The 10984-nt window shown below is 58.6% G+C and overlaps 1 protein-coding gene across 1 annotated transcript in view; it reads right to left on the bottom strand.

Annotated features, from left to right (window-relative positions):
• ZC3H4 (zinc finger CCCH-type containing 4) overlaps positions 1–9143 on the bottom strand; it is a 20183-nt gene extending 11040 nt beyond the window's left edge. Inside the window, exons 1-9 of the mRNA XM_030886336.2 lie at positions 8691–9143; positions 8389–8499; positions 6526–6748; positions 3871–4025; positions 3285–3381; positions 3066–3205; positions 2385–2480; positions 1720–1831; positions 1123–1232 (exon numbers count right to left, since the gene is read on the bottom strand). Coding sequence (XP_030742196.1) covers positions 1123–1232; positions 1720–1831; positions 2385–2480; positions 3066–3205; positions 3285–3381; positions 3871–4025; positions 6526–6748; positions 8389–8499; positions 8691–9143 — 1497 coding nt within the window. The remainder of the gene's footprint in view (positions 1–1122; positions 1233–1719; positions 1832–2384; positions 2481–3065; positions 3206–3284; positions 3382–3870; positions 4026–6525; positions 6749–8388; positions 8500–8690) is intronic.
• Between the last annotated feature and the right edge of the window lie 1841 nt (positions 9144–10984).

Here is a 10984-nt window from a genome sequence, read left to right as displayed (position 1 = left end):
CACTAATGCCACTGCTTTCCACGAAAACCAGAGTCCACTGCCATAGCTTATCTGACGACTCATAGCGGCCCCTGCAGGACAGAGCAGAATGACCCCTACTCATTTTGGGTTTCCGAAACGTCTACTCTTTAGACTGTGCCACCCTTCTCCCGTGGATGATGCAAAGCTAAATGATGCACAACGGGGTAATTAGTTCTACAGGCTTGCACTATTGCACTACGTGCACCAGCTCTGAACCACCAGCAGGGGGCAGGCCTCAGCCAGACACAGCACAGCAGTTGGGTTCTTCAAATGAGAAACGCGGTATTGACTCTCTGGGCTGGTTGTGCTTCCAAAGGGCTCGGGGACCATGGCTATTTATAAACCCCATTCCAGGATGGAACTCACAGGCCACCTGGTGACGGACAGTCCTGCCACCCCAGCCTAGGATGTCCCCGTCCTGCCCCTCTGCAGCCCCCTGAGAGACTGCCTGCCTGTCGATCTGCCCTGTGTGTAGCTTGCAAGAACACTGGAAGCAGTGCCACCTGTTAGGCCAAATGCCAGCAGGGGTACCCACAATGGGCGGGGCGGGGGGGGGGGCGGGCTTCAGACTGAGACGAAAAGCCAAGCCGGGCCCTCGATGTATGCAGATGAAGCAGTGAAAACCACGGACGGCCCACCGTGGAGCGCCATCTGAGGCAGTGCTGCGAGGGAAGACCTCCTCGGCGGGAAGATGCTCCAGGACACCGCGGTTACAGGACAGCAAGAGGCTGGCGAGGGGGCGGCCACGATGGTTTCCGTTGCCACGGCAGCAAACCACCAGGCAGCCTTGCGTGTTGCCCCGGCAGCAACCAACCGATGAGCATTGCATGAAGCAACACCTCGAGCCTCCCTCGAAACAGAGCCACCCTCATCTCTCTCTCATCCCTTTTGTGCTTCGTGGGTGCTCTGCAGGGCCCGCCTCGACCGGAGAAGCCTCTAGTGGGACCCCCCCACCTCGAGAGAACATGGCTCTATGTCCTTGCGCCAGACTGGGGCAGCTGGGCACACTGAAGGCGCCTCCCCTGGAGATGGGCTGGAGCTGTCCTTCCCCATCCCCCCTGGGGTCCTGGCCCCCTAACATGACTCCCAGGTGGGGCTCACCTTATCCAAGAGTTCCCGGGTCTCCTCGGTCAGCGGGTCATGGGAGAACATGCAGTCGTCACCGTTGATGCAGTTTCCAGTTGTGTGATACAGCTTACACGGGAAATCACGTGCCCAGCAAGTTAAGGCCAAGGCTTCCCCTTGAGGACCCCACCCAGGGTCTCCTGCCTCCTAACACCCCTGCTCTTCCCACCCTGCCCTGCTGGCCAGGCAGCCATGTCACTCAGAACAGAAAAGTTGGAGAGTTTGCACAAGGGAAGCCAACAGAAAGAAGACTCAGGAACAATGGGGTTCAAAGGTGAGAGCATACTTCCAGGGGCGCTTCCCACCAGAGGAAGGAAGAATGGCGAGAACCAGCGCTGCATGGGAGCAATGAGGCCAGCCACTAGGGGCCACGCAGACCTCGATCTGAGCCCAGAAGCGCTAGACGGTGCCCGGCTCCCATCAGCGCGATAAGAGAAAGCAAATGTGTGCCAAGCGCGAAAGCAAACAGCCCCGCTCTGCAAACCTCCACCCAATCCACGACAAGAAGCTGTAAGGAGGCTTTTGGGGTCCCTGGCGTGCACGCACAGCCGGGCGCGGGGGTGACGAGGATATCGTGCATGTAGGGGCAGTTCTCGGCGCGGGCGCAGAAGCCCGTGATGTAAAACTTGCACAGCTCTCGCTTCTTCGGGAGCTCGATGTCGTGGCTGAAGTTGCAGTGGTCCCCCTGGAAGAGAAGGTCCAAGGAGGTCCGGCAGGGCCAAGTGGCAGCACTGGCACCTCCCAGGGCCAAGGACGGGCAAGCTCACAGGCTTGCCAGCGCCTTTCCCACCGTCTGAGAGCTCGGGCCTCCTACTTCCAGAAACAGCTGCACGGCTTCCTCTCAGACCCTTGCCTCCTCCCCACAGCCCAGCTCTGTGCTCCCTCCTGCCTAGACCTCCTTCCTCCTCTTCTATCTCTTCCTCCCCCCCTGCCCTTTTCAGCCTCTATCCAGTCTCTGATTTTTAACAGAACCCCAATCTCATTTGGACAAGGTAGGCCCAACTGCTCCATTTCCCAGCTGCAATTGCGGTTTTGAGCAGTGAGGGGTTAGCCAAGGCCTCTGGGAGAGTAACATTTCCCAAACAGAGAGAGCCCGAGCCCATTTTTGTTCCTCCCAGAACACAGGTTGATGCCCGGAGACACAGCAGCCACCTTGCACCCATGTGGGCAAGAGGCACAGGTGTCGAGGCAGGTGGCGGAGAAGGAGGCAGAGGGCGGCTGGCCGCGGCGGCCCTTACCCATGTGCACCGCCCTTCCACGAAGTACTTGCAGATGGCCTTGCCTTTCTTGTCGGACGGCTGGTCGCCCCTCCGGTAGTTCCCTCCGCCACCGTCCTGCGGGGGACACAGCGCTTAGGTGAAAGAGGCACGGGGGCTGAGTGGCTAACAGTACATGAGTGTCAGCAGTAGACCAGGATGCTCACGAAACTCTGGTTCTGGGAGAAGGGCCCAGTGGCTCTGCAGTTAAAGCACTATGAACCAAGGGTCGGTGGCTCAAGAGAGAGAGCAGTCAGTTAGTCCCATAGAGCCCCCCCACCCCCCCTAGGAAACCTGGGCCAGTTCCACCCTGTCCTGCAGGGGTGCTACTCAGCGCAACTGCCCCAGCAGCAGCAGATGGGTGGGAGGTGCTGGCCAAGCTCTAAGTTCCAAATGAATACCCCAGGAGGGTGCCTGCACCCCAGTGTGTACCAGAGTGGGCAGCACTGCCCCTGGTAGGAGGGGTGGTGGTAGTGGTGACTGCCTGTGGGAACAACTGAAATCAACTGCTTTCTAGACAACATCTCAAGTCTGGAGAAACATAGGTCAGAATAATTACACTTCACCTAGCTGTTAATTCATACAAATAAAGGGGAGTGCTGGAACTGTCGACATAAGGAAACATGTCAGGCCCCTCCAAGAGGGGCTGTGGGGAGCACTCACGCCCATGTCGTCGTCGTAGAAGTCCTCGTCATCATTGAGGCCGCCCTTGTTCATTCCGCCCCGGCCGCCTCCTCGCCCACGGCCCCGGCCCATGCCTTTCCCCCGGCCTCGGGAACCCCGGCCTCGGCCCCGACTTAAACCTGGGGAAGGAGAGAGGTTAGCCCCATGGCCCCGGCTGTGCCCCAGACCCACCCGCAGCCACCTGGCAGCCCTGCGCACCTCGGCTTCGGCCATCCTTGGAGCGGCGGTACTGGTTCAGCTCCTTGGAGTACTCATCGTAGTCGTCGTCCCCCAGGGGCTCCTCGCTTTCTCCGTACTGGTGTGTGGGGGGGTGAGGGGACAGCACTCAGCCCATCTGCCTGTAGCAGGTGGCCGAGCTCAGGGACACCCGCCTGTAACCCCTCTCGCACAGCACCCCTGGGTGTTTGAGGCCTCACCCCTCCCTCCCATGTGGGTATGGTCTTCACTCCCAAAGCCCTGCTCACTGGGCCATCAGCTGCAGCCTCCGTCCCTCCTAGCCAACTGTGCAGTCATTAAAGGAAGGGGAGGCTCCTGGGCACCGAGGGGCAGGGATGCATGCATGTGCACAGGCGGGCATGCGTCAGACTGTCGGGACTTAAGATACTTCCAGAGAGAACACCCAGCCAACCCCAGGGGCAGAAACAGAATCTTTGGGGGGACTGCCACCTCCCTGTACTGTCCTCACTAACAGGCCCTTCTGAATACTTCCACCCCCACCTTATGGATGGGTGTCCCTTATGCTGTCCCACTGGTCACCCCCGCCAGGGCAAGGAAGGGACCTCACCTCCATCTCCTCGTCATAGAAGTCCTCATCGTCTTCTGGGTGGTCTCCTCCCACGGACCCTCGGCCCCGTCCTCGGCCACCCCGGCCCATGCCTCGACCTCTGGACCCTCCTCGGCTGCCCCGGCCCCGGTAGCCCCTGCCTCGGCCTCGGCTGCCTGCACGAGAGTCGGATGAGTGAGCGAGCAGAAGGGAGGCAGGCTCACTCCTGAGACAACGCAAGTCACTCAAGGTTTGTCCCTGAGGTCGAGCACTGTCCTCCTCCAAGAGTCTCCCAGGCTGGCTGCAGAGTAGACACCCGGACACAAGCCAGCCTGCTGCAGCACGCACCCTCCTCCCCCAACTCCTGGTCCCAACTAAGAGACCCTGCGAGTGGAGAACACACCCAATTCCAAGACTGTGTCTGAAAGTCGGAAGAGGCCGTCTCACTCACAGAACACAGGTCCGTGAACTTTCATCTACCCGCGGCCGTCCAGTCCGCCCTGACTTTTGGTGACCATCTTGCCCGACTAGTGGGGTCACAGTGGAAAGGCCACAAGTAGGTGGCTTCAGCAGACAGAAATGCACTCTCTCACAGCTCAGGAGGCGGCTGCTGCTGACGGAGTTGTAGGAACGTTACACTGTCCATAGCATGAAGGCCAACCGACTCGGAGTTGTGCTTCCAGTGCCCGAGGGGTCCATCTTCCAGCACTATCGGTGCTCTGTGGATGCCCACAGTTTTGACTGTGTCCAGATTTTTCCCCCAGAAGTAGATTGCCAGGCTGTTCTTCCTAGTCTTAGTCTGGAAGCCAGGTTGAAATCGCTGGCATTTGAAATATTGGTGGCATCGCTCCCAGAACCACAGCAACACGCAAGCCATCACAGAAGGACAAAATAAAACTGGAAGACAGCCAGTAGTCAGAATCCAGGTGTCCCCTCTGGAGGCAGTCTCTCTGTCTGTCTGCTCTGGAGGAACGTCCTGGTTTCTCTGAGCTTCTGGGCCTGGACCACGTCTCTTTGTGTGAACTGGTCTCTCCCCCCCACCTTGATTGCTTCATCTTTCTTTTTTTTAAATATCTCAAAAGAAATTAACTTAAAACACAACCTAGCAGGTTATGTGTTGATGTTCTAACCAACCTCAAGGTCAGGAGTTCGAACCTACCAGCAGTTCCAAGGGGGAAAATTAAAGCTTTCTGCTCCCATAAAGATTTATAGTCTGTCTATCAAAAAAGCGGCCCTTCTCCTCAGCCCTACAAAGTTGCGGAGAGTCGGAACGAACTCAAAGGCAGTGAGTTTGGCACGTACCCTGTCTCCTCAATATTCAGAAGACAAGCTGTTCACAGGGGATAACGCCATAGAGATTGGGATTCGCCATATTTGTTTTTTGGAGGGGAAGGGCACACAATTTAATCCATACGAGAGGCGCCGTGTGGCAGCAGAGCAGTGCAACATAGAAGGTGTTTTCAGGGCTGTTTTTCCCAGAAATAGATCACCACGCTTATCTTCTGAGGTGCCTCTGGGTGGACTCTACCTCCCAACCTTTCCATGGGCAGCCAAGGGCATGACCATTTCCACCACCCAGTGAACTCCTTCCTCTAAGCCTGCTCAAACTCACTACGAGTTGAGCTGCAAAGATTTGTAGGCATATGAAATGCTACTGAAGTACATTCCACCTGTTCCCTCTCCTCGGCTTTCCCTCCAATGGTGCGACTAGGATATTTAAAAGTCACGTGGTGGTATGCATTACTCGAGGAGGGGTGCAAAGCACTCAAAAAGTTTGTAGGAAACTGGAATGAAAAGAAAATGGCCTTTTCCCACGAACTTTTTGGAGCCCCTTTTGTACTTCCCACTGGGCAGCACTGGTCTCGGAAGCTCCCAGGGAGTCGGGCAAGACCACCACTAACAAAGCTGGGCCTGGGGCAGGAGTCACACTAAGAGCTGACTGGAAGGCTCTAGAAGCTCCCTGGGGGCCAAGACATCTTTCCATTAGGAGGCGGTTCTGAAAGGTCAGGCTGAGCTGCTTGCTGGTCCCTGCTGCTCTTTCACCACCCTTCCAACTGCCACAGGGCAAGGTTCAGAGGCGTGGCAGCCACAGGGGCCAGGACACACCTGACCAGGTGATAGGAACTGGGTGGGGTGAGGGGGTGTGGGGGGAGACATTTGTCAACCCTCTGGCCCATCCCTTCTCTTCCCCCACAGGCTAACAGGGATAGTCGACCAGGTCACCTGGAACAGTCTCGCTGACAGCTGAACTGCCCCAAGGGGTTCCCAGGCCGCTGGCTTTCCGGGAGCACACCGCCAGCCCTCTCCCTCCTCCCTGGGGCCACTGGTGGGTCCAAGCTGCTAGCCTTTGGGTTAGCAACCAAGCACTGGGCCACCACACCGCCACCAGGGCTCCTGACCCAGGGCTAACCAAAGCCCCATGGCGTCTAATCGTTCCCTATCATAGCCCCTCAACTCCCTTGTAGGGTGATCAGAAGGCTCACCCGGCTGGCTGGTCTCACAGCTCAGGGACTCCAGCTGCACCTGGGCTGGGCAGCGTGTGCCTTAAAACCATGTCAAGGTGGATGGGGCGCTGTGCACTCACCAGCAAAGGAATGCTGGGAAAGCACAGACCAAGCCCTCCAGCAGCCTCGCTGGCCTGGCTTCCTCCCAGGCCCTGAGCGGGGCTGGGCTCACCTCGGCCTCGGCCACTGCCCTCCTTGGCGCGCCGGTACTGGTTCAGCTCTTTGGTGAAGTCGTCGTAGTCCTCCTTGGCCATATCCTCCTCCTCGTCACCCTCGTACTCCCCGTACTGCTCGTGCTCGTAGTCCTCGTACAGGCCATAGCCCTTGCTGTCCATCTTGGGGTAGGACTTCTTGGGCAGGGAAGTGGGATGCGACGAGGGGTACTGCTGGTGGGACTGCTGGGCCCAGAGAGAATCGGGGCGGGGGACAGGGCTGAACCACCAACCTCCCAGCCCAGACCCCACTGCTCCCAGAAGTGACCAGCTCTCTGTGCGACTGCAGCCACCCTCCAGAGCCAGCGCTCAGGAGGGGACTGACGACCTGGAAGGCACTTGGAGAGTGTGCCGCAGGGCCCAGCAGCTGGACGGTGTTCTTTGCTCTAAACCAGGGGTTCTCAAACTACGGCCCGTGGGCCACATGTGGCCCGCCGAGGACATTTATCCGGCCCGCCAGGTGTTTTTGCCCTGTTTGTTTTTTTACTTCAAAATAAGATCTGTGCAGTGTGCATAGGAATTTGTTCATAGATAGTTTTTTTTTAAACTATAGTCCGGCCCTCCAACAGGTCTGAGGGACAGTGAACTGGCCCTGTTTAAAAAGTTTGAGGACCCCTGCTCTAAACTGTCCTGGGGCCTTGGAACGCAACAAACGGTCTACTCGACAACCAGAAGAGGTGCCCTGGTGGCACGGGGTGTTAAGCACCAGGCGGCTAACCCCAAAGGTAGCAGTCTGAAGATCCTGGCCGCTCCTCTTTCTGCTCTGGCAGTTACAGCCTCTGAACCCGCGGAGGCAGCGCTCTGTCTATAGAACTGCTATGAGTCAGAGTCGACTGTGGCAGGGAATGCTGGGTTTGGGGCAACTCAACTAGAAAGCCAGTTCTAACCAAATCAGGGCAGTGCCCAGGGGACTGGGTGCAGAGAAATAGGGGTAGAAGCACAGACAGGGTGCACACAAAACCCAGCTGTCATCAAGCCAACCCCGACTCCCTGAACAGTTGTCAGGGTAGAACGGGGCTCCAGAGAAATCCCGTTGGCTGGTCTTCAGAAGCAGATCACCAGGCCTTTCTTCCAAGGCACCTCTGAGTGGACCTGAACTGCCTCCTGCAGGTTTGTAGCTGAGTGTGCCAACCATCTGTCCCACCCATGGCTCCCAGACAGACTGATAGAACTCAAAGCCCTCAACACCCCTCCCACTCCAGTTGGAAATCCAAGGGGGCGGGGGGGTGTCCCCTGTAGCGGTGAGGCCTTGGGAGACATCAGCAGGTCCACCTCAGATGGCACATCTAACAAATATCCCCAGCATGAATGAAGCCGAGCCCGGGACCGCTCTGAGGAGCTGCTAACTGGAAAACGTTTTTTATGAGAACTTGAAAGTTCAAATGGATTATTATTTCCTCCCACTTTTTTTCAGCTTTCACTGGGGGAAGAGGAACAAAAGAAAAAAACAAATTGAACCAAGCCCTGAAACTGGCCCTGCCGGGAGAACTAACTTCTCCCTGCACGGTGCGTGAGCACGGACTGCCTTGCCAAATCGCCACAAGACAGCACAAGACCATGGGGAGCAGCAGAGAGAAATGAGGGGGGCCCTACCCTACAGGGATGAGTTGCTGCCTGGGTTCGAATCCCAGCTCTTCATCTCAGAGCTGGGCTACCTGACATTTCCAAAGTCTCAGGTTCTCACACGGGGCTAAGACTGATGCCTGACCTCGTTGGCTTGGAAGACACACTCCCCTTCGTCACACAGCACCTAAGAATTCACGGCCTAAGCGTCTCCCTCCGGGGGACCCCCCGCAAAGGGGCCTGGGTGCTCCCACACTCACCGGTGGGTACGGGGGGCTGTACTCTCTGTACTTGCGGTGGCCCTTCTCGCCAGGACTGAAGTCGGAGTCGTCAGAAAAGTCGGAGAAGTCGTCGCTGGAGGAGGCATGGCGCTGCGGACCAGGGGACGCAGTGAGCACACCGGCTGGGCCACGGCCCGCTACCGGTCAGCCCTGGCCAAGCCATGCTGGGCTGTGCCAGAAGGGCCCCGGCTGGAGGCGTCTAGTGGCTCCAAGGTGGCAGCAAAGCAGGAGCTGTTTTGCAGGGGAAGGGGCTGGCCAGTCGGGGCTCTGGGCGGCCCTACCTTGTGCTTGGATTTCCTCCTCTTCTTCGAGCGCCTCTTTTCCTTCTCCCGCTCTTTCTTCCGCTTCCGCTTCATCCGCCGGTGGGATTTCTCCTCGTCCGAGTCGCTGGGGTGCTTGTCCCCCTTTTCTCTGCGGCTCCTCTCGGACCCCCCTGGGGCATCCTGGGTCTCCTCGGCCCCGTCATCTTCAAGTTCGCCTTCTTCCAGCTCACCATCTTCCCTAGGAACCAACCCCGGAGCCACCGTGAGCAGGCAAGGGTCTGAGAGAGTGGGCGGGCCTGTGCTGGCCAAGGCGAAGGTGGACAGCGAGCACGGCCACACCCAGAGGGGTGCACCCCGGTCCTTGTCTCCCCCCCCAGGGGATGGCGTCCAGCGGGCTGAAGGGAGGGCCAGGGGGGCTGAGCCACTAACAAAGAGATGAATCCCACCACCAGTACTTCCTGAAGGACCCATGGGTCTAGGTGCTTGGGGGTAGGGGTCGGTGGAGGAAGCAAAGAGGCTCTGTGATCACATGAGATTAGGAAAACCCTGGCCTGGGGGCTTCTGCTCGATGCTCCCATCAGTCCCCAGAAGTCCTGCAGCTGAGAAGCCCCATATTTCCTGAAACCCACTGGACCACAGGGGCGTCTTTTCTTCGGGAGCACTCAGGAGCCCAGGAGTGTGCTCACAGGTGCAGGGGTGCCCAGGCTGGGGGTCACCCACTTGGCTCCAGATGTTGGCCACCCCTTGCAAGACAGAGGGATGGATGACAGTGGTTTTGAACTAGGGGGATCCCTCCCCTCAAAGTCCTACCCATCACCCTTCCCTACCCATACACGCTAACCGGGTAGTAAGGGGGTGGCCTGGCCTATGGCCTGGGAATGCAGAAAATGCTCCACAAAAGCCCTCTTAAGAACATAGGTGAATCCATGCTCTCGCCCTAGAAGCAGAGCCCGGGGCTGACCCACAGGGGCAGCTGCACCCGGCTGAGCCAGAGGCAGGAGGAAAGGCACAGAGGTGGGGGACAAGGCAGTCCTGGTCCCTGCTGACCCTCACCGCACCCCACCTGCAGCTGCCCCACCTTTCTCTGTCTGCTGCCCCCACCTGGCACCCATGTCCCAGTGAGTCCAACCTGAATGAGCTCTGAGCCTAAGAGACACTACAGACAAGACCTTCGGGTGGGGAGTAGGAAGGGGGTGGGGAGCGTGCAGAAAGGAGATACGGTACTGGATAAAGACTCCAGTTTCTGAGCCAAACCCATAGCCAAGAGTTGTCAGCAGGATGGGAGCTGGTTACAAAAACAAAACCACGAGTCTCCAGCTGGCCTTCAGTGACAAGCAGGGAAAAGGAGACGTTCCTGGGTGGTGGTGACAGCGGGTAGGGCGAGCCGAGGATGGGAGATCGGAATGCGGCCTGGCCCAGCAGGCAAGCGACCTCACCAACTGCTCGGAGAAGACTTGAGTGGCCGCTGGGCCAGCCCAATCACCCAGGCCCCATGGCCTCAGCACCCTAGGGGCCCACAGGCTTTGTGGAAACACAAGCAGCCCCCAGCTCTCCAGAACCCTCCCTTCCTGGCTCTCCCCTCGGCCCGCCTCCACGCTGCTCGCCCGAACAGGTCTTCCAGAGGCTTCTATGAGCTCACTGTCCCAATCCAAAGGGGACAACGGATCCAGTTTACATGCAATGCGCTCAGCCCCCACCCCACCCACGACACGGAACCCTTTCTCGATGTTTCAAAAGGGAATCGCAGGGACAGGGCCCAATGTCGCTTCCTCTTAAACCACCCAGCCTGGATGCAGCAAGGGCTTTCACTACAGGGGGCATCGCTGCCAGGGCAGCCTCACCCCACCCAACTCAAAGGGCCTCCTAGAACCCGGAGAACCAGTTCCTCGGCTGGCCAGCCCCAGCGCCAAGCTGCTGACATGGCAGCCATCCCGCGGCCCAGAGCCGTGCCAGGCGCCGGGAGGGCGGTGACTGGAGCAAACCCTGGCGGCAGAGGCGTGCCCCTGGGAACCCCGTGGGCAGCCTGCTTCCCACCCTTCACAGGAATGCGGGTGGGGGTGGCGGGGAGACCTGCCAGCAGAGCACCTGGAGGCCAAGAAAAGGACCAGCAAATCAAGGGCAGGCTGGGAGGAGACCCAGAGCAGGAACAACGGTGGCGATGCTGGGCAGAACACACGCAAACCACCCCCCACCCCGCTCGGAAAAGGGGGGATGAAAACGAGACAACGGAATACAAAGGCCCAAAGGGCAGTGCCGGGCCCCCACTGGAACCTGGAGGTGCCCTTTTAGGGCCCCAAGGAGCACTGGGGAAG

The sequence above is a fragment of the Echinops telfairi genome, unplaced genomic scaffold, assembly GCF_000313985.2.
Source record: "Echinops telfairi isolate 266 unplaced genomic scaffold, ASM31398v2 ScPeMD7_655;HRSCAF=1070, whole genome shotgun sequence".
Taxonomy (NCBI): Eukaryota; Metazoa; Chordata; class Mammalia; order Afrosoricida; family Tenrecidae; genus Echinops; species Echinops telfairi.
Note: the sequence above shows the minus strand (reverse complement) of the source record. Positions and strands in the feature narration are given on the sequence as shown.